This window comes from Dreissena polymorpha, chromosome 1 (assembly GCF_020536995.1).
Source record: "Dreissena polymorpha isolate Duluth1 chromosome 1, UMN_Dpol_1.0, whole genome shotgun sequence".
Taxonomy (NCBI): domain Eukaryota; kingdom Metazoa; phylum Mollusca; class Bivalvia; order Myida; family Dreissenidae; genus Dreissena; species Dreissena polymorpha.
Window position 1 is genome coordinate 122,513,271 of NC_068355.1, and position 25,210 is coordinate 122,538,480.

General features: G+C 35.1%; 1 protein-coding gene across 4 annotated transcripts in view; it reads right to left on the reverse strand.

Annotated features, from left to right (window-relative positions):
• Window positions 1-439: 439 nt before the first annotated feature.
• LOC127847506 (vinculin-like) overlaps window positions 440-25,210 on the reverse strand; it is a 95,513-nt gene continuing 70,742 nt past the window's right edge. For 2 of the 4 annotated variants that reach the window (XM_052379520.1, XM_052379516.1), the window contains 7 exons: window positions 24,528-24,575; window positions 20,007-20,119; window positions 15,481-15,596; window positions 13,044-13,167; window positions 12,459-12,549; window positions 10,278-10,316; window positions 440-4,492 (listed from right to left, as the gene is read on the reverse strand). In XM_052379520.1, the coding sequence (XP_052235480.1) occupies window positions 4,326-4,492; window positions 10,278-10,316; window positions 12,459-12,549; window positions 13,044-13,167; window positions 15,481-15,596; window positions 20,007-20,119; window positions 24,528-24,575 (698 nt within the window). In that variant the 3' untranslated portion in view covers window positions 440-4,325. The remainder of the gene's footprint in view (window positions 4,493-10,277; window positions 10,317-12,458; window positions 12,550-13,043; window positions 13,168-15,480; window positions 15,597-20,006; window positions 20,120-24,527; window positions 24,576-25,210) is intronic. The other 2 variants (XM_052379536.1, XM_052379527.1) reach the window with 2 other exon arrangements.

Here is a 25,210-nt window from a genome sequence, read left to right on the forward strand (position 1 = left end):
ATTACAATGTATAATGCATATTTTATACCTTGGTTTCATCTTGAGACAGTTTGTGTCAGAGGCAAGTGTGGTAACATTATAAAGTGACTGCCCAATTTATCTGCTTCTGTGTTGATTTACATTCAACATCATTACCACAAAAGTAGCTGGACCATTTGAGCCGCGCTCTGTGACAAGGGGGTTAAATGAATGTGCGTGAAGTGTCAATCCAGATGAGTGTATGCAGTCCTAACAGGCTAATCAGGAATGGCATTTACTGCCCAAACTGGAGTTTTGCTAAGAAGAGAATTAAATTGACTAAACCATATATCTACTTAAGTGTTCATTAATATTCATATTACCATAAATAAGATTAGACCATGTATGTAGCTCATGCACATGGTCTACTGGACCATGTTTTTCTGACCTATTGGGGCAACTCAAGAGCAAAAATGCACACTTCAATACAATAATTTATTATTCCAATAACAGACATAATTGTTATTCAACACGTTTTCTGCAACATACATTCCATAGTAATTAATACAGATTAATACAGTGGTACAAAAACTTCCTCATTTCTGTGCAGTATGACCATGGTGTTTCTACAAGCCTTCAAATTGCACATTGAGAAACAAACATTTATTGATACATTGAAATGTGTGTGGCATGACCAAATAGATTAATAGCTGTAATTATTTATTTATTTGGTATTTATAACATTGCTTTAAATTTGCTTTTGTGAAATTATATTGAAGACATTTTTCTTAAACCAAAACTTCAATAATTTTTATTAACATAAATTGTGGGCAATTATATTTAACAACTTTTGCCAAATATAAAAGTACATACCAAGTAATTAGTTTATCAAATGTTTCAGTAGCTCTTGCTATTTTTCAAACCCAATATAATACTGACTATGGTGAATTACATGTTTGTCAAAATTATAATTCATCTTAAAGAAAATGTTTAATTCAATATTGAATTTGCACAGATAAATCTGTGGAAATGAAAACATGACCAATGAGGGTGTAAAAAAAGGAATCACAACATGTTTTTTAAGCATGATGTTACGGCTTGTCTGTTAATTTAACAGCACCAGGTTAAAAGCTTGACTTTTAATATTACTTAGATTTCTTCTCCATACCCACAAGTTCCATCCAGTTACAAATGTTCTCTCCAATAATTTATAATAATTTTTAATATCGTTGAGCAAACCCTAGATTGTTAAATAATGAAATTATAAAATTACTTTTTAAAAGGACACTGTAAAGAGAAAATGTGCACTTTTTTAATGATGAAATAATGTTCTGCAACACTGATCAATCTTTCAGTCACATGATCTGTGATATTGTTAAATACATTTGAGGTACGGTTTGCTTCTTTTCTTGACTAGGAAACAGTTTTTCTTCTTCCATTCTGGCCATTTTGGCATAAATAAATGGGTGTGTCTATAAAATGTTGCATGCTATACATTGTCAGTTACGGGGACTATTTTAAAACCTAGTCCTAAACCATAAGCAACATCAATTTATAACTTCGAAAATAAACTTGAATATTTCAATGTAAAATGCTAAAAAATTAACTGACTGCCTTTATTGTTATTTGAAGTCATATTTATTCACTATAATCAGAAAGTGATATATTGTGTCAAGACCTCTATGTTCTATGTCATGGTTACTTACCCTCCATGTTTCATGCAAGTTACAGACATGTGGTATCATGCCATAAAATGTTCTAGCTCAAAGCATTTTCTGACTGAAAAGGTTAAATAGTCTTTCCAATAAGAAATAGGTAAACAAAGAAGGGGTAAGCTTGTTTCCAAAATCAACATTTTATAAATACAGCAAAATGCCTTTTAATGTACATATAACATCAAGATACAAGATAAATATGAAAGGGTAATGGAAAATATAAAGGATAAAAACTTTAATATCAAGCCTAACAAATATACACTAAACTACTATGGCATCATGCATAACAATGGTATAATTATACATGTAACAAATAACAAGCCTTTTTATACCGGCAGATGACTTTACAATTCATTAAAACTAAACAATATATAATTTGTTTATAATTAACTCTCAAATACTAATAAAGCGGTTGGAAATATGTTTCAATTTATTTACTTAACATGCTTAGTCCCGAACAGAATTTTGTCATTAAAGAGATATTTTAAAAAGAAATAATTGAGCTGCAATCTAACATTATGAGCCATGCTCTTAGACAACATGTTCTAATGCATGTGATTAAAGTCAGCTGTTCAAGATTAGTCAGTACAGTTCACACAGGTATATCAAGGATGACACTGCGGCCTAAATTATATTTTAATTAAGGAGCTACTTTAACAAAAAAATCCAACAAAAGCAGGAAATGTCTTCCCTAATTAGCCTATTCTAACTGCACAGGCTAATCTGGGACGACATTTTATGCACAAGCATTAACCCTTTCAGTGCAGGAACCGAATTTTGAAGGCCTTTGCAAACAGTCTGGATCCAGATGAGACGCCACAGAACGTGGCGTCTCATCAGGATCCAAACTGTTTGCTATTCTGATAATATTCTTTGAAAAACAAGGGCTGTTTGTAAAACATGCATGCCCCCCATATGGGCTGTCCGTTGTAGTGGCAGCCATTGTGTGAATACGATTTTTGTCACGTGACCTTGACCTTTGACCTAGTGACCTGAAAATCAATAGGGGTCATCTGCAAGTCATAATCAATCTACCTATGAAGTTTCATGATCCTAGGTGTATGCGTTTTTGAGTTATCATCCGAAAACCATTTTACTATTTCGGGTCACCGTTACCTTGACCTTTGACCTAGTGACCTCAAAATCAATAGGGGTCATCTGCGAGTCATGATCAATCTACCCATTAAGTTTCATGATCCTAGGCGTATGCGTTCTTGAGTTATCATCCGGAAACCATTTTACTATTTCGGGTCACCGTGACCTTGACCTTTGACCTAGTGACCTCAAAATCAATAGGGATCATCTGCAAGTCATGATCAATCTACCCATAAAGTTTCATGATCCTAGGCGTATGCGTTCTTGAGTTATCATTCAAAAACCATTTTACTATTTCTGGTCACCGTGACCTTGACCTTTGACCTAGTGACCTCAAAATCAATAGGGGTCATCTGCGAGTCATGATCAATGTACCACTGAAGTTTCATGATCCTAGGCCCAAGCGTTCTTGAGTTATCATCTGACAACCACCTGGTGGACAGACCGACAGACCGACCGACATGAGCAAAGCAATATACCCCCTCTTCTTCGAAGGGGGGCATAAAAAATCGAAGAAAATGCTAATTTTAGAAATTCAGCAGATGACATTTTAGCAGACGACAAATTTCCCAGCATGCAAAGGGTTAAGCAATGTGTTCCTAGAGCTAGGTTCCTATCAATATGACCCTAATAGACAACACATGACTGAAGCACTCTCATATAACTGAACTTGTGACTGAAGCACTCTCATATAACTGAACTTCAAAATGTGACTGAAGCACTCTCATATAACTGAACTTGTGACTGAAGCAATCTCATATAACTGAACTTGTGACTGAAGCACTCTCATATAACTGAACTTGTGAATTGCACACCCTCGAGGAAATAGTACAAATTACCATAATGCTACTTGAGAGAAAACATTAACATTTTAATAACATAAGGGTATGGGTTTTTCAACAACGGAACAAGCAGTCTGATAAACAAAACACTTATGGGTACAGTTAATTGATATATTGCAAAACAATATACATGTACCTGATACTCAATAAGCGACCCAAAGAACACCCTATCTGAGAAAACGAAAACTCCGACAAATATTGCATAGTTACTAATAGTAGTAATCAAACTACTGATCAGCGATATCTATAAGTACATGAAAGCACTAATACTAAAAAATACTTTGACTCACATTCCTACAAACTATGTCTTTACCAGTACTCTGCAATATATTTTAAAAGCATGATCCATACTTTAACCATTTTAGATTAATGTAATGTTTCAAACTTTAACACTGTATTTTTTTTTTTAATACCTTGATGTCCAAGTCATTTATTTGCTTCGTAACTCAAAAAGTGTTAATTGCAATTAAATTAATAACCCAATGACGTTCTCGTTTCTCAAGGCATAGCTTTCAACAATATATATATCTACCAAAAAAGCACCATAAATGCATTCTAAGGCATTTATTAACAATCTCAAATAACATGAATTTTCTGAAACAATATCAAAATCAATCAACGAAAACTAAAAGAAAACATTCCAATTTTCTCTCCATGAAGTCCGATTGCAGGTCTTTGTTCAATTGCTGTCATGGTAACTATAGGACTCTCAGGTTCAAGTGTACCAAGGTCGTTTTCTCAGCCAGCGGATGGTGTAGCCAGAATCAACCCTAATTTTAATGGACGCTGCTTCGGCTGCTCGCACCGTCTCCTTCACGGCCTGCATGAGATTCTGTGCATTTCCTACCAACATCTCAGTCGCTTCCTGGTCCTCCTCTGAACCTATAAATAGCAACAGTATAGTGTAAGCATCTATAAATAGACACATCAGAACCTTTACTTAGCAACAGTTTAGAGTCAGCATCTATAAATAGATGCAGAAGAACCTAAATATAGCAACTGTTTAGAGTCAGCATCTTTAAATAGACACAATATGACATCAGCGACTATAAATAGCAAAACATTTATGTCCGACTCCAGAATTGAATTACACGGTAATATCAAGATGTATAAAGGCATTTTTATAACTCAACATGCTGATGTTATACATGTATTCTACAAATAAATTACAATATGATTTCAGAATCAATAACAAATTATAATCAGTGTTTTATATCCTTTGTTAGAACATTATGGTTAACTTAAGGCCTGAAGAATAGCACATGGACAACCTTTTTACGTGTAAATGAGAAGATAATAAATTTCATAAAAAACAATAGAGCTTAGTGACATCCATATTAATATTCTCACAACCTATTAGGAAATAATTTGATGATTTTCATTGTAGTTATTTCAAAAGATATATTTACAACGTATAACAAGCAATTTGAAGAACAACAACATGAAACAACATTAACATATGATTGCACACAATGCTATAAAAGTAAAGTGTTAAAGTATAAATAACATCATTGACAAAATGCACATCACATCTATAAAAGAAGATGATCCAGTGTTTAAAAATTGCATGGTTGAAGCCTTTCCATTAGGGATATATTGGCATCAAAATGAGGTCAATGTCAAGCTGAAAATCATGTATTATAAAATGTGTATGCTGAGTATTTAATGGAAGCATTTAATCTTTTTGTGAAGTAGTATTTATGAATTTATTAAAGGTCTGAATTAGTCCAAAAGTAGGTCAAAGTCAAGCTCAAAATGGGGTCTTGTGATGTGTTTGTATTGAATGTGTTTATAAGTTACATCAATGGAAGTATCAAAGCTTTGAAGCAAAGGGTATTAAGGACAAACCAGTCCTTATGGAATAACAAACAATTTGGACTTTCTAAATAAGTCTAAGTCCAAAAGTAGGTAAAAGTCAAGTGCAAGTATCCAATCTTTGAAGGAAGCATGATTGATATTAGACAAAACTAGTCATTATTGGTGAACTTATTACGATCAGACAGATAGATGGCAAAATAGACTAATTAACAAATGCACATGACAATTACTTTGTTTCTCAACATCTACTGATGCCAGGGCATATCAACATGATGCAAGTCAGTCAACACAAGTATTTAACAATACAAGTAGTGCATCTTCATAGAACCAGATGCCTTTTGGCAACATGTGGAGAGCATTGTCAAGAAAAGTATTCATGTTGTAATTACTTAACAAATGGTGTATACATAAAACAGGCATACACATAATAGATATATGACAGAAACAAGGTAAGATGGTATTGACATGGACAATTAACTATCGCATGCAGTTGGGAACTTACAAAAGGTTGAATCGAATGCAGGGAGCATGTTGATGGAAAAATGCTTTTAGACAAATTCCAATTAAACTTGAATATTTCATTCTAATAGTTATATATTTGGCACTAAATGTATGTTCACCACGAAAATTACCTGTTGCAGAAATATATAACTAGCTATTTCTATTATTTTGAAACATCACACATAACGAATCAACATCTGTCACAAATTTTAGCAATGTCACGCCTGATTATGTTTACACTTGAATAATTAAATTTTATGACAGCGTTTATATAAATTCATACTTCAATCAAAAACAGATAATAGTATATGAATGATTTGATCTATTAAATACCAAAGTATTATGAAAAACATCCAATGTTTTATTAAATATATTGATGAAGTGTTGGGGTCACGGAGACACTTAGACATTGATAAAAAATAATTGTCGATTTTACTTGTATAACTTCTTACATCAATAAAAAAATTCCCATTTAAAGGTCTGCGTAAAATTGATTTCCCAAATATGTAGCAATAAATTCCCTTCTGAAATGATTGCACAGGAAATACTGGACACAACAAGAAACATGGCAATGTAATTAAACCAGATCTTCAATGTTTAACACATGAATTTTACTAAAATAATTGTGCACATCTCAACTCAGTTAACCTACCTACACACCAAAGGTCACAGGTAAAACATAACACTCTTTCAGTCCTCAAGTGGTTACATTTCAGCCTCATAGGTGCCATGTTTTTCAATGGATAGGAAGAATATCTAGCTAGTATAAGTAATTATTTCAACATATTTTCACAGCAAGTTTGATGAAGATTGTGAAAACAAACTTGATTTCTGGAGTGTGCAAAGTTTTTTTCTTCCAAGTGACCTAGTTGTTGACTCCACATATCCCGATTCAAATTCATCTGATTAATGTGGCCTCTATTGTTCACAAGCTTTTTCTTTTATTTGACCAAGTGACCTTTTTTATGACCCCATGTTATGCAGTTTGAAACCAGATCAAGATATAATTGTTACAAATCTTCTTACCAAGTTCCTTGAAGACTAAGCAATAATGTGGCCTCTGAAGTGTTCACAAGCATTTTAACCCTTTCAGTGCTGGAACCGAATTTTGAAGGCCTTTGCAAACAGTTTGGATCTAGATGAGATGCCACAAAACGTGGCGTCTCATCAGGATCCAAACTGTTTGCTATTCTGATAGTATTCTTTGAAAAAAATCGAAGAAAATGCTTATTTTAGAAATGCAGCAGACGACATTTTAGCTGACGACAAATATCCCAGCATGCAAAGGGTTAAGAATGACTGACAAAAGGCAGGCACAAGAATTCCCCATTATTGCGCAGGTGATTAAAAATAGAATCTTTTTAAATTGTATTTGAAAGGCATACCCATCAAATCACCAATAATATTATATCATAAATTTGTCAAATTTATATATTTTCCAATTAAAAGGAAACAGGGGTGGCAAAATATTTGCAGTATGTGTCTTTTTTTTTACATAAATGTCCTATTTAACAATTGTTTGGCAATATTTAAAATTATTGATTTCACCATCCCTGTTCAAAGTACAGTAATGTGGCAGTAATTAGTGATAAATATGGGATGTTCTGTAATTAAAAAGCTACAGTATATTCTACACTTGAACTTACTGGACTCTGCATCCATGGTAACCAGACAATAGAAGGCGGGAAAAGAGAAAAGCAATACAAAGCATGGTAAGTTTTATGCATCAGGCTGACAATGAAGCGCAGTGCTACGTTAGGTGTACATGAACATGATAAAATTTGCAAAAGGCAAACAGAGACAATCAGGTTCTATAAAGAACTGTATGTACATTTATTTTTTATATACAATGGGATATTGGAGAATGTCCAATTTTTGTTAAATTGTTTACACATGTACACTATTCAGGAATGAGAGTAAAAGCTTTTTATTTCAAATATTGAGTACATATTTAATCCATTTCCATCCCAACTGATATCTTTTTGTATATATTAAAAAAAAAAAGGAATTACACAAATCTGGTAACAAAATAAAAAAATCATAATTTCTGACTAGACAATTCTCAATTCTAAACTGAAAAGGGAATCAGTATATAAAAAAGGCAGAGACACTGTAATTCTTAAAGATATTATTATGCATATCATTATCAGTTAACCCTTTCCCCCTTCAGAAGCAAAGTGAAAATGGCTATATGCAAACAGCATAAAACCAGAACAGTCTGTGTGTAACTTGCAGTCTGTTAAGGTTTTATGCTGTTTGCTGCTCATCAGTATCTAAAGGTTGGTAATGAAGCCTTTAAAACTTGAATCTAGTGATAAAGGCCTTAAATTAAATGTTACTTTCTAAGGGACTACAAATGAGTAAAAATACTTATCTAAGTGGTTAAGGGTTAACCACCACAAACGGAAGATATTTGTAGCAATTACTACACAAAAGACATGAAATGCACAATAGGCATATGTTGTGAAGAGTATTTTTAACAAGTTCATTTTACAGAACTGATCATGTACATCCCACATTCCAGAAGTTACTTACCACTCACATCTATTTACAAACAATTTAAAAGAATTACTCTGTCACATCTTTTAAAGTATAAGGCGCTACATGTTGGAAAAGTTTTTGGCCACAACATAGTTTACCCGTGGCTATGTCGTGGCTATGAATCTTAATGTATTATGGGAACAAGTTCCATTTTCAGTTCCAGTAAAATCTCAAAGTAAAATCCTGAATTGTATAAATATGTTCTAGAATGTTATTACATTCTGGAAAACATATCAGCAGTGAAATGTCAAAGTTATTAAAATTGTTAACATACAAGCTGTTTACAAATTATAATCACTATACACTATATCTACAACAAAACAACGAATCAAAAGCCATTTCATGCAAGTTTATCTGCAAATAAAGATAATTAATACTATTTCTTCTGTGCTGTTAGCCATACATATTGACATGGTATGTTATACAGTAGAAATCAGATGCTGAAAACTAATGCTTCACAGTGGTTAGTGATACAAGATAAGATCATACATTAATTTAAATAGTTGCCATCAAGTCCTGAAATCACAATTAATAGTTTGATACCTCTGAATTAGTAGGTGGGGAATGGCACAAATGTTATGGGTGGCAGACACTGTTGACTCTCAGGTCTGGCATAACCTTGAAACATGTGACCATACAAACGAGTACATTTTTAATGAACACTTTATCTTCCCGCATTGGAAAACAGGGCTTGATGCATATGGGTAGTGTTGTCCCAGATTAGCCAGTGCAGTCTGCACAAAATACCATAAAAGCAAATGGAAATGCATTCCCAGATATGCCTGTTGATCAGGCTGCACTGCATTCCCAGATATGCCTGTTGATCAGGCTGCACTGCATTCCCAGATATGCCTGTTGATCAGGCTGCACTGCATTCCCAGATATGCCTGTTGATCAGGCTGCACTGCATTCCCAGATATGCCTGTTGATCAGGCTGCACTGCATTCCCAGATATGCCTGTTGATCAGGCTGCACTGCATTCCCAGATATGCCTGTTGATCAGGCTGCACTGCATTCCCAGATATGCCTGTTGATCAGGCTGCACTGCATTCCCAGATATGCCTGTTGATCAGGCTGCACTGCATTCCCAGATATGCCTGTTGATCAGGCTGCACTGCATTCCCAGATATGCCTGTTGATCAGGCTGCACTGCATTCCCAGATATGCCTGTTGATCAGGCTGCACAGGCTTATCTGGGATAACACTGTACGCACATGCATAAAGCACTGACATGTATGTGGGATGAAAGAAATAAATCTTTAATGTAATGTTTATGAAATATTCCCAGTATCAGTGGAAAGGTAGTTCACTTCCGACTATCTCGAGTAATTAGTCTCAAGTAATTAGTCCGAAAATGTCAAAGCCATTACCACAAAAATAATATTCCTTATTATTGATTTCAACCAAAAGGTCACAAATCTCAAGGCATGGTTTTTGTAATGCCAGAATGATTGGTAAGTCGTACAACTATGTCACCTTGATGACCTTACAGTCTTATTCTGTCTTTCAACAAAATTTGCCTCACTGAATAAAGATCTTTACCAAAATGTTTTGTTTTCAACTGATTTGCCTAGCTAAAACTGTGGTGAAATAATAATTAAATAAATTTGAAATGGTCTTGTTGCTGAACATAAGTAATGTTTTTCAAGTAAAAGACCTGAAGAACTTTAGTGAACAATATAAACATACTTATTGTTCAATTACTAAATAAACAAATCTGACTATAACAGACAGGAAACATGAATTTGACAACCAGCCTTTAAGGTGACATAGCTGGCCCATGCTTGTACTTGTACTGTATTATTACCACAGGCTATTTCACTGCCGTCTGGGGCTGGGATGGGTTCTACAGTACAGAGAGGTGGTTATGACATTGTTGTGATTTTTGTGTATATCATGAAATAGTTGCTATCAAGACCACAGTTATGACACCACAGTCTACTATGACATCACAGACCACTGAAGCTCTTGTCATGATATCATAATATGCAGTAAATAAAACAAATGACTTTGGTGTAAAACGCACAATTATTAATAAGTACTACTAACATAAAAATAAACCACAGAAAGCTTATATCTGTGATAAATCATGATATCCCCACATGGGTGAATGGCAGGTTTATTCAGTTGGAATGTGACTTTTTTCATCTAATGCCCTAGCTCTGAGTCACAACGATTTTTGTCAAAAACCAGCAATAAAAGACACATCAAATGCCCAAGCGTTAGGAGGAATATGAATGAGACAAACAAAACCCACATACATTCAACTTAAATTTTCAAATTTTATCTTTGACCTCTGTGACCGTGACCTTTATGGTAGGGAGACAGGTGTTGCACATGAAGTTTCTTCTTACAATATTAAACAATTGCATTAAGTAACTGAGACAAAAAAAGTATAATGGCCTTGTTAAAAGATTTGACCTCTTACTGTGATCTTGACCTTCCATACAAATAATTACAATGTATAGCCAAGAAGCTGACACAGGATTTTTCAAATGAATCATCCTGACATGTGTCCAAATTTATTGCTAGGTACGCCCGTTTTTGAAAGAGAAACATAACAAGAGATGTGTTTGTCAGAAACACAATGCCCCCTATTGCGCCGCTTTGAAATAAAATTTAAATACATCATTTGGCAGGTTTAGAAGTTATCTCCCTTTTAAAGCGTTTTACTTCCCTTGGATTGTATTTTTTGACATTTGACCTTGAAGGATGACATTGACCTTGACCTTTCACCACTCAAATTGTGCAGCTCCATGAGATACACATGCATGCCAAATATCAAGTTGCTATCTTCAATATTGCAAAAGTTATGGCCAATGTTAAAGTTTTCGGACGGACTGACAGACGGACAGACAGACAGTTCAAATGCTATATGCCACCCTACCAGGGGCATAAAAACAACTGAAGTGTATTTCCTCAAGTCTAAACAAATGTTGGCGTTCTAATTCATCAACAATAGGAATGGTTTTAATTCATAATACTGTATAAACCTGCCACTCCCTATCTCTCCCGCAGCAATGTGTCTCGTGTATGACCATATTTGTTTAAATTAAGCTAGTGTGACAGATTATTTTTTATTATCTTTGTGAGATATTTCTCTGCTAACAAGATGAGCCTCCTTCTGAAAAACTGGGCTTATTGCATGTGCTTTAAGCATCGCCCCAGATTAGCCTTTGCTGTCCACATAGGCTTATCAGGGATGACACTTTCTGCTTTGATGGAGTTTTAAGTTCAAAGAGTCTCTTCTTAACGAAAATCCAGTAAAGGCAGAAGGTGTTGTCCCTGATTAGACTGTACGTACTGCACAGGCTTACCCAGGATGACACTTTACGAACATGCCTTTAAACCAATTTTCCAAGAAAGAGGCTTGAAAGAACTATGATAATTACACGAGTATTTGCATGATATATAAATATATACAAAGACTGAAACAGGAGGTAAGAAGACACTACTAAACATGTGTGCCCCCTAATTTGTAGTGTGCAGATACCTGCAGCTTCATCTGTAAAAGTGCTCTCTTTAAAATGAGGCTTGCCAATTCAAAAAAGTCTTATATACTCTATCAAAAAAGTTTGAACACACTTTTTTATGTAGTGCATTAATTACTCAAAAATTAAAAGTGTAAAAAATCTATCCGATTTGGAACGTTGAAAGACCTTTGCAATGGTACAAGTAAATATTAGAATGTTTACTGCTTTATAGAAAAAAATCACACAATGTTATGCAATAAAACTTTAATAACAATATAACACAATTATAAAAACAATAACACTTCTGATGATGAACACATTCTTGGTTTTCAGTTACATAAAGGATTTTGTAATGATTTCAAATCATACAACTCGTGTAAATCAGATGAATCATAAATACAGAAGTTAACATCATGTTATTATACAATGACCCCGAAACAATAGGCGCCTGGCTGAAAACTAATAAAGCAGCAACAAGAGTACCCTCCCCTTATAAATTGCCAAGAGTTACCTACCCTGAGCTCCTAGCATTGTAGCCTTTACAGTGGAGAGTATTTTCAGCTGGGTACCAATCGTGGGTATTCTTTCACACACTTGCAGAAGGTTCTGAAATATCATAAAAGAAGTTTTATTGCTCAAACGGAATTCAAAATGTTGAAATGATTTTGCTCCATGAGTTCATAACAATTAAATCATGCTTTCTTCAGTTCATTTTAAAATGGATGCTGTCCTGACATGTAAATAGTACATGGACAATTAAGTAATCTAACTGCATAAAAAGAGATGGTAAAACATATTAAAAGAACTTGATATCGGCTTCATGCCTAGTGTAAACCATTATTACCAACAACCAATATATTGTAAATCAGTCATTGATATTACATGTATCTTTTTTTAACATTTCAACATTAATATATTCCCTATCTATCTGTCTGGGTTTATATCTGTCTATCATCCATCCATCCATCCATCCATCAATCTATCTAATTTAGACCACATTTTAATCTTTGTGATGGCACTCAACATAAAAAGTAAGCTTAAATATTGAACAAGTCTGTTTTGCTATGATTTTTATCTTAATGTTGTTACTGAAGACTTACAGTTCTCATTTTCTTATCAGTACATTCAGCAGCAAGTTTCTTTGCTAGTCTTGTTACTTCCTCTGAGGCTTCAGCGATTAACTTGGCGGTGGAAATCAAGTCCTTTTTGCTTCCACCCTCCCCTCTGAAATAATCCATTACAGTGTCACTGATAAGTTTGAAACAACCAATAACAAAAGGTGTTACTAAGGGGTCTAAAACAACCATTCATAAACAGTGTTACTGAGGGGTTTGAAACAATCATTCACAAACAGTGTTACTGAGGGGTCTGAAACAACCATTCACAAACAGTGTCACTGAAAGATTTGCAAAAATCAATCACAAACAGTGTTACTGAGGGGTCTGAAACGACCAATCACAAACAGTGTTACTGAGGGGTTTGAAACTACCAATTATAAACAGTGTTACGGAAGCAAAGAAATAATCACACAAAGTGTTCTAGAGATAGAGGAAACCTTGGGAAAGGTAACAGCCAATGATTAAAAGAGTTACTGAAAAGATTTACACACTGAGATATGTAACAAACTGTCATAAAACAGTGAAACTGATGAGATTGGAACATTGTGGTAGGTAATCAAATATAGAAATATAAACTAGAAATATATAATGTGATATGTGTTAACAATTAATGTGTCCAAAGGACATACATTTTCATGTTTTATTTCAGTGGACACAGAAAAAAGTGTAGTGTTTTGCAGAAAATGTGTACAATTCATTCAGTATGTATATACCAGTTTATTGCAATGGTTACTTCAAATAAAACCTTTTTCACTCATGTGATTTTGACATATCAGTCAAAACTATAGATATAAACATGACATCTTGAACTTATAAAAATATTTGCAAATGCACTATACAGAAATTAAACTGACAGTCCCATGAACATCCATTACCACTTTTACAACTATTACCACCAATACCACTATTACCACCATTATCACCATAACCAATATTACCACCATTACCACTATTACCACTATTACAAGCATTACCACCATTACCACTATTACCAACACTACCACTATTACCAACATTACCACTATTACCATTAACAGACTATACACAAACTTGCAAATTGCAAGCAACCGCTGTAACATTGACCTTGTAACATTCAACATGTTTTTCCCCACAAAACATTGTCAATAAATTATTATTATTTGTGCTAATTTATTGCAAATTCCCATAATGCATTACAAAGTTATTGACCATACATAATCATAAAGTAAACATGGCAATGCACATGCTTAAAAGCAAATGCCAAAAGGTAAGCATAAAAAGGCAAATTCTCTAAGGCTGATTACATAATGGCAATGCCTGAAGTAAATATCAGACTTTAAATGCCTGAACCCTTTCCCCCGTCAGAAGCTAAGTGAAAATGGCTTTGTAACCAGCCAGCCAATAACTAGCAATCTGTTCAGGTGTTATGCTGTTTGTTGCCCATTAGCATAGGGTTGGGAAGTAAAGCCTTTAAAACTTTAATCTGGTAAGACAGGTTCTTAAATTCAATTTGATATTCATTCAAAGAACGCGTCTTAGTGGCAAAAGGTAAAGGCAATGGCCTAAGGGAAATGCCTTAAGGTAAATGACCTTAGACAAATGCCTAAAGGTAAATGACCTAAGGGAAATGCCTTAAGGAAATTGACTTAGGGGATATGCCTTAAGGTAAATGACCTTAGGGAAATGCCTAAAGGTAAATGACTTGAGGGAAATGCCTTAAGGTAAATGATACACTGTAAATGTTTTAAGTTAAATGACTTCAGGGTAAAGCCTTAAGGTAAATGACACACTGTAAATGCCTTAAGGTAAATTACATTTGGGTAATGCCTTAAGGTTAATGATACACCATAAATGCCTTAATGTAAATGACATCAGGGCAATGCCATAAGGTTTACATCACACTATCAATGCCTTAAGGTAAATGACACACTGTAAATGCCTTAAGTTAAATGACTTTAGGGTAATGCCATAAGGTTTACAACACACTATCAATGCCTTAAGGTAAATAACATTAAGGTAATGCCTTAAGGTAAATGACACACTGTAAATGCCTTACCGTAAATTACATCAGGGTAATGCAGTAAGGTTTACAACACACTATCAATGCCTTTAGGTAAATGATACACCGTATATGCCTTAAGGTAAATTACATCAGGGTAATGCCATAAGGTTTACATCACACTATCAATGCCTTAAGGTAAATGACACACTGTAAATGCCTTAAGGTAAATGACGTCAGGGTAATGCCATAAGGTTTACGACACACTATCAATGCCTTTGGGTAATTGAAACACTGTAAAAGCCTTAAGGTAAGTGACCTTAGTGATATGACACACTGTAAATTCCTTAAGGTAATTGACCCAAGGGGTATGCCGTAAGGTAAATGTCACACTGAAAATGCCATAAGGTAAATGAGGAGTGGGAAATACCAGTAGCATACCTGACGAGCTGACTGAGCTTGACCATGAGGAAGGCCATACGTTTGGCCGCACCGATGATCTCATTATCCTTGCTGGACCACTGCTTGGCTTCCTCATGGAGCATGTGGGCAGCCATCTACAACAGCAGAAAACAGGGCTTAATGCACGAGGGTAAAATGTCATCCCAGATAAGCAGTGCACACAGGGATGACACGTTTTCGTTTTAATGAAGCATATGGATGGCCATCTGCAACAGCAGAAAACACTTAAGAGGAGCCATGAAAAAACAGGCATTTATGCCTGTGCAAAGTCTGCAAAGGCAAATCAAGGAACACACTTTTCTCTTTAATAAAATTTAGTTAAAAGAATCCTGTTCTAAAAAAAAAATCCAGTCCAAACAGAAAATGTCGTCCCTGATTAGCGCTTTGTTGCTAAGAAGATACTTCATTGTAAGATAGTGACAATAAAAATGGAAAGTGTTGTGGCTGATTAACCTCTGAGGATTGCACAGGCTAATCTGGGACCTGAGGATTGCACAGGCTAATCTGGGACCTGGGGATTGCACAGGCTAATCTGGGACCTGGGGATTGCACAGGCTAATCTGGGACCTGAGGATTGCACAGGCTAATCTGGGACCTGGGGATTGCACAGGCTAATCTGGGACCTGGGGATTGCACAGGCTAATCTGGGACCTGAGGATTGCACAGGCTAATCTGGGACCTGGGGATTGCACAGGCTAATCTGGGACCTGGGGATTGCACAGGCTAATCTGGGACCTGAGGATTGCACAGGCTAATCTGGGACCTGGGGATTGCACAGGCTAATCTGGGACCTGGGGATTGCACAGGCTAATCTGGGACCTGAGGATTGCACAGGCTAATCTGGGACCTGAGGATTGCACAGGCTAATCTGGGACCTGGGGATTGCACAGGCTAATCTGGGACCTGGGGATTGCACAGGCTAATCTGGGACCTGGGGATTGCACAGGCTAATCTGGGACCTGGGGATTGCACAGGCTAATCTGGGACCTGGGGATTGCACAGGCTAATCTGGGACCTGGGGATTGCACAGGCTAATCTGGGACCTGGGGATTGCACAGGATAATCTGGGACAACACTTAAAGCTGTGAATTAAAACCCCTTTCCACAGATAAAGTCTTACATATATTCACTTGTTAGAAAAGGCTTTGTGGCTATTGTTCTTACTTTTGCACATCAACACATCTGTGTTTCCCCAGAGGAATTTGCTCAAATGCTTCAGCTGGAAGAACCATTTATGTTTCATTCTCTTACTAATTATTTGCTGTAAATTGCTTATTGTGATTTTTTATGATTCTGAATAGCCTTTTCCTAATTCGTTCTAATCTATTAAATACTTCTTATTTGTTATTGGTCAAGATATTTTTTGTTCCAGCATTCTTCCTTTGTGAACAAATTTTAACAAATCTTCTATGATCATTAAAAGACTAGATCATTATGGATAAGAAAACCCCATAAATTTATCGGCAGACAGGGTTAATGTGGAGCAATTAAATTGAAGAGTTAGTTAACTGGAATTACCTGCTTTGACTGTGTGAAGAGCGCAAAAAAATTTATTATTTTATCATGACTACAGTCGTATTGTAGACAGGTATTGCTCAAAATATTTTATAAGCATATTATTTATCTATTTATTATATATTATATATATTTATTAATTGTACCACAAAATCTATGTTTGTATTGGAGCTAATACCATACATTTGTTAAAATCCTTTAAATTTTACTGAAAGTTTACTGAACATACTAGTGTCAGTCTAGGGCCATTCTGTTTTCATCTTTTGTTAACTGACCACCTCATTTTGTAAAAATTAGCAAAAACAAAAGAATGTTTTATTGCATTATAATAGATTACGGAATAATTGTCATAATGCTTTAACAGAAAGCTTATAAATATCATTTAAACAAAACGTTCAACAGTTAACAGATATCATTAAAAAAACAATATATTGATAAACAAAAAAATATTCCTAAAATATGGGCACATAACATTAAATGTTATGTTTAAAAACAGCTACTTTTGTGTAACACAATAACCCCTACTGCACTTTGAAGTCCCACAGTAGTTATTTTAGAGAAAACAAGGCCCATAACTTCGCCAAAAATCAATGGACTGGAACAAATTTCACACTTCATCTGTAGGTATATATAGGTAAACTCACATACCCCAAATCAGCTAAATTTTTAGGTCATGTCGGTAGACACACATACCAACAAGATATAATTGACACAAGCAAATTCGTTGAATTGAAATCCCCCGCCAATATGCTTCTGGACACAAAAGTGTTATATTTGACACTCAAAAAAGCATGTTTTCAAGATACAAAGGGCCATAACTCCTTTATTAACAGACGGTGTACAATGCCATTTGGCGTGCATCCTCCTCTTATCCATATATATATACTCATACCAAGTCAATGAAATCCGCAAAAGCAATTCCAAGATATGTCTCCGGACACAAAAGTACCGGACGGACAGAAAGACGGACGGAAGGACGGATGGAAAGACGGACTGATGGACGGACAATGCCAAAACAATATCCCTCCGCCTATGGCGGGGGGATAATATCCCTCTGCCTATGGCGGGGGATAACAAACGTTTTGACCAAGTTTCATGAAGTTAGGACGATAAATGTGAGTGTTAACAAGTTTTTACTTTAGCCATATAAGGAAAAATGCTCTGTCCCCTGGTTTTCAACCAACTTGTACCATTTTTAATCTCATCCAAGATATAGTTGGGACAAATCTTCTGCCTAAGTTTCATGCAAGATTGTCGGACTAAGACTGTTACTCTCTTGTATTTTTCCTGTTCCCAGTTACCTGTTACTGATACACTGTAACTCCAATATAGTGCGGTCCCTTATAACGCTGTGTCCAATATAACGCGGGGGATCCTTGGATCCCGTTTTTTTCTCCAACCTTCCTTTTCTGATTCAAATCCATGTTATGCAACTTCATGTATTTTCATAAATTCAAAGAAGCCGGCGATCACAGCTTGATTGCTTTTTCCGTCCGTTTAACTGATTTTAATCGATTAGAGGTTTAGCAACACTCGACAGCTTATTGGTGTTAATCTGTCGTCTAATGCCAATAAAGGTGTGAAAACTCGCGAGGCGGTGTTTATTACATGTATTCCCTATCAGAGCGGTTCGGTGCGCTAATTTCAATAAGGCAAGTGCAAGCGGAATAATTATCAAATTAAAGTTATTTAAAACGATTACCTGTTTATGTTTTGTATTTATCGTGTGTTGTATTTCATTGTATAAACTATGGTTGTGTAAGTGTGTTATAGTTTATTATATGCTACACACATATCTTTGTGTGTGTTTAATGTTTCAATACGTATACAATAAACTTAAAAATCCTGACGATTTATTTACATGCTAAGGCAGTGTAATAGTTAACAGAGATGCACTTAAATTTTTGCACGTTATCAGAAAGTCCACGGAAAGCACATTTTTACATGCTGCGTATGACGCAATAAAACATTTCTTTGTACATGTATCGTATTGCATTCAATCTAAATTTAAATTCGCTCGTCCAATGAAAGCTGTGTCCCATAATGCACTGTACTAATTTTTCTGAAAAATGGCGTAGGCATATGAATTTGTTTACGAAATTTGTAAACATATTTCGTGTCATAAATGTTAAACATTATTTTTTTGTAAGTGATGTAATTATATTGGATTATCGGATAAATGTGCACATTAGAAAAGCGGTATGTATACTGTTAAAGTTCGATTCGGATTATATGCATGTATTTGCGGATGACAACACATACACAGGACCTATATTATAGGCTATTCTATACCTGTTTTTAAAGCCCCTAACATAAATAAGCTCAAAACTTATAAGGCTGTCCGTTTATAACGCTGTTGCGTGGCTTGGACCCCGTCATCCGCGTTACATTGGAGTTACAGTGTATTTCAAGAAAATCAGAGCATTTTGGTCAACATTTTTTAATACTGTGTATTATACCTGTACTTAAACATTGCAGGGTAATTATGAGAATGATTGGAAAGTCAACGGATCATATTAAGTTGTCTTAAAACCGCATCAGACTTAACTACTACTGTTTCGCGGTTTAGTCAGACAAAAATGATTTTGTATTGCTATACACACATGTAGCATACCACATTTTTCCAATGGCTGGGTTGAACATTTACATAATTGAGGTCGGTTAAATTTAAAACTGGCCTGTACATTGTTGTTCATCGTAAGACCGTCTGGTCTGTATATTGTTACTTTCCTTTTCAATGTCTGCATACAAGACCATCAGCTTGCAGTTTGCACAGGCTAACCAGGTCATACATGTTGATGGTATTTTAAGCATTTAAAGGAAGTATTTTTTAATGAATCCAGTTTAGGGGAAAAGTATTGTGGCTGATAAGCCTCTGCAGCCTGCACAGGCTAATTTTGGACAACACTTGACACACATGCATTCAGACCAGTTTTCCAAGAACAAGACTCAATTGTTAAAACAAAAATTTGATAAACAAGCAGACGCACCATGATTGGCTGATTCTCCTGGGGTATGGGGAAGTCTTCCTCATCATCTGTGTCTGGGGGAGGAGGGCGGGGAGGCATAGTATTCGATGGCAACGGGGGGCGGGGGGGACCATCTGAAATTGAAGGCAAACTTGAGGGGACTTTGTTGCATTGACTGAGTAACACTGAGTAACACTGGCGTGATCACTGGTAAGAACACATGAAGCACACAGCATTTTCTAGAATATTGCATTGATTATATTTAAACATACTTGCTATGGTACAGGAGCATGAAGAGAAAAAATGTATGTGAAATGCACATAAAATAAAATAGGCATATATTTTAAACAAAACCAGCGTATTTATAAAAACAAATCAAACAGTACACTTTTGTTACCATTATTAAATATACATGAAATATACACATTTTAAATAATCAATTTAAATGAATTCTATTAAGTATAAATATTTAAATTACACTATCATGTACAGTAAACAAAAGAACCATCCATTCTAAGTATGTGTGATTATTAATTTTGTTCCAAATGCATAAATTGCATCATGATTTCTTTTAAATTATTCATGCATGTTGCATTCCCAGTCTGTAAATGGATAGTCAGAAACAATGCATATTCCACATGCAAACAGCATATTTAACAATGCATTCATAAATCACATTTTGGCTGTTATGGGGTCGTATTATAACATTAACATTATCGTATTATAACATTAACATTAACATATAACATCATACTTATTAATATGTACAGTCCAACCTGGTTTAACGGTCACCTGAGAACAACGGTCAACTGTTGACAAAGGTCAGTGTGGATTCCCCATAATAAATATCCTTCTATATAAACCTGAGAATAACCGTCACCAGTCTACAATGGTCAACATTCACTATATTTCTATCACAAAGCCCTAATCACACCAGAATAGTGGTCAAGAGTCAGTAGTTTCGTGGTATAGAAATAAACATTTAAAAACGCGTTGATGTTATTTCTTAAAACTGACATCATAGCGTCTATGCTCTTCTATTTTGCGGCTAAATAATGTGATTGCAGTAAATGCCTTTGATGTGATAAATGCGAACCTCTGCGAGAAAACAGTGTGTTGAATAGGGGGGATACCTGTGCTGGTTGCAAGCGCTCGAAACAACGCATCACAGTCACCATATGTGCATCAATCACTTGTTGGTATAATTGTCATTCAATTATCAGTACAATTTCATTTGTATGTATTTTGACCACCTGAGGACGAAACAAAAGTTTATCTGGATATTTTTCAAATAAATTATAACTAGCTATCAACAAGTTCATTTCTGATTGCATGAAACATGTGCAAGTAACAATAGCGATGTGTATAAGAACCAATTAGTGTCCCAGTCATAAGCCCATAGAAAGAGCACTGGACAAAATCAATAGATCTTTGTCGCTGATAAAGTGTCAACAACAACATTTAGCTAGCAAGTATTGGTATTAGAAGGCGATACAAGGATAAGTCGTCTATTGTGGGAAAACAGACATTGTATGCAACTTTTTTTGCAAATTTCAAGCATTTATGCATGTGGACATTTTGTTACGTAAAACTTCTGTTATAAAAATGCCATTTTCAATTTAAAAAACTCAGTGTCAATTTCTTTGAATGAGAACGATACCGCTATGCATTCATTTTGGTTTATACCAACAAAGTGCTATTCATACGTTTTCTGGCGTGACATCAATGAAATGTGACGACTGTTACTTAAAAATATTTTCAAATGAACGTAATACGATTAGACTGTCTTATTTACTGAATGAATTTTTTGGCAATAAGCCTTTATTTACATTGCACTGTATGCAAACAACTTGATAGGTGCTACAAACTAGCAATACTACCAACTGACCAACCATCTAAAAAGTGGACACTGAGAACAACGGTCACCTATCTACAACGGTAACTTTTGTCATTTCCCTTGACTGACCGCTGTTATCAAGTTGGACTGTATTGTTTTGCAAATCACAACTGGAGGGTATTCAATATGCAATCACTTAATCTTAAGACAAGAATGCAAGATGATGGGACATGCTCTATGGACAGGAAGCATCATTTACATGAGCAGTATAATTCTGTGCAGACTGCACAGGCTAATCTGGGACTACACCCCTTTTTACTGAGCAAGGCCCATACTTAGTACTGTCTGTTATTCCCTTACTATTCAACAATTATTTTCTAATAACAATTAGAATATTAACTGCCACTTAGGTGTAATCATACTCAAAACTAAAACACTATAGCTTAACTTATGCAAATAGTCATTTTAATTGACATGAAAAGCCTGACAATTGAAATACTGTGATATTTACAAAAATATATTTATTATTCTACCACGGCACGTAACTTGTTTTCTATATACAGAGAAGGAAAAATACCATGGGTTATTACCCCGATATACCAAAGGAGATAAGTATGACGTCCCTTTGATTGTCCGCACACTGTTTATGAATGAAGAATACGTCATTTGATTGTCATTGTTGTGGTGACTAGTTTTCGCGGAAAAGTGGAGGACATTCGGTTAATATAGTTCTCATTTATAACCTTTAAATCGTGGATAACTTACCGGTATTAATGAAATCGTGTTAGAATCGAAATAGTCTGGATTTGAGTATGTAAGACCAATGTTTAATGTTGCAATTAATGATGACTTAAGAATCAACACTGATCTGTACATCCACGTTTCCCAATAATATTTAACTCTGAACAATAATTGTATCTTTTTAGCTGAACAGTTGCATGACAAATATATCAACTATGGAAAAGACACTGCAAAATCTGTGTTAAAGTATACAAGGTAAGGGAAATAACCATTATCAACGTTGCATAGCAAAGTAAGGGGGCGGCAACATCATCTGGTGGGCGGGTAAAAAATATTATAAACAACAACTGAAATAAATGATGAACAACATTCCAGCACGCCATTCTAATTTTGACCGTGACCTTGGTAGTATTACCATTATCAATGCTGCATAGCAAAGAAAGGGGGCGGCAACATCATCTGGTGGGCGGGGAAAAAATATTATAAACAACAACTGAAATAAATGATGAACAACATTCCAGCACGCCATTCTAATTTTGACCGTGACCTTGGTAGTATTACCATTATCAACGCTGCATAGCAAAGAAAGGGGACGGCAACATCATCTGGTGGGTGGTACAAAAATATGATAAACAACAACTGAAATTAATGATGAACAACATTCCAGCACGCCATTCCAAATTTGACCTTGGTAGTATGCCCTGTAGGCAGGTGGTGGAGGTATAGGTGGTGCCGGTACCACTGGAGGGGCGACGGAACGCACCGGGACAGGTGGGAGCTCCTTTTTGGACGCTGCTGTAAATCGTGTATACATTTGCTTAACCCAAAGAAAAGGTGAAAGAGATTCAGACACATGGTATGAAGAATAATTACAGTTTACAGGCCAACATGCCAGGCTGTTGATTATTATTTTGTAAAGACTACAACAATATTTGTATTTACAAAATGAAAATGTTTCTGATGTTACACTCTACACTTCTGTAAAAAAAGGAATGTCTTGAATATAATACTTATCAAATGTTTCAATTAAGATGCTAAAAAGGTATAAAGTTCTGTATTAATATTTATTTAATATAAAGTAAAAAAGCTAACCAGTTTTAAGAGCAAAAACACTTAATAAGCATGCAAATAGCAAAATCCAAAACAAAGAAAAATCAAACATATCTCTCCAACATGAAGTGAACAAACAAAGACAGAACAAGAAATGAAATGAAACCATCAAACATATTGAACATTGAAGTGTAATAACATTTAAAACCAAGCCTCACATAATCAGAATGCTTGCTGAAATAAAAACAAGCATACTCAGTGCATGTCCATAACCGGATAGATCTCATATAAACATGGAGAGACCTATTTGAAAAACATATACAAACCTTACTGACAAAAGTGTTTCAGCAAGAGAGCCAAAGGCCCTAATATGCTCACCTGTAACCCCTAGAAACTTTACAGTACGAGCAGGTAGTGTTTACAAGGCGTCCCAATATCATTGCCCTATCATTTGGCAGATTTATTTTTTCTTTTACTTTGTTAGATGTTTATTGAATACCACTGACATATAATAGTCATTAGACAATTGTTTCTAAAAAAATGATTATCAATAATAAATATTTAATGTACATGTACACTTCTGTATAACACAAATTTCATTTGAAAAGGTGCTGCAATTGACAAATAATCTTTATGCGAAAATATCTTATTAGATTATTTGACAAGGAGAAGTGCATTGCATAAATCTATATTGCATACTGAAAACATATCATTATCAAAATAGCATAACATAATAGCAATATATTTAAAGATGTAATTTGAAAGGATGCATAGAGATTGATATTCATAGCATATACTGTATTGCATTGCAAGTTGCAATTAATGAATAATGACCTAGATTGTGCAGTTAAGAAGAAAATATTAAAGACCCATAAGAAAACATACGGCATGCTTGAATTTTAAAGTTTAATTACCAAATCCATCAACAACCGCAAACTCAGTTACTTCTAAAACTCCTTCTTCTACAAAACAGGAATTTTTGAGGGTTTTTTTTAAACAGAAATTGTTGCTTAAAATGTAGACCTTATTGTTTCCACATTGCATACTCCAAACTTAATTCCTTTCTCATTCATGGTTCCACTTTGGTGAAATGCATAAATACGTTTATAAGACTGAACATGACGCTCACTTCTATTCATGACCCCTTACAATACTTTACCCTTTACCACTTGAAACGTACTTTGACACATTTGTAGTGCCTTAGAAAGTTTTATTTAATTTAAGACCTTTCTTACTAGATTCATGTTGTTAAGGCTTCCATTCCAACATTTAGATACTGATGAGCAGAAAACAGCATAAAACCTGAACAGACTGCGAGTTACTCGCAGGCTGTTCTGGTTTTATGCTGTTTGCACATAGCCATTTTCACTATCTTCTAAGTGGGAAAGGGTTAAAGACATCAAAAAGCAACCATACCCATTCCTGCTAAAAATGGAGGATTACAAATCAGAAATGTGTTGCAGAGAATAATACCCCCACAACACATACTTGGACACGGACAAATCCAAATTATATTCTACAGTGAACAAAAAGACAATCAGCCATAATGCAGGAAAAACTTGTTAAATCCGATATTCCTATTTAAGTACAATATAAA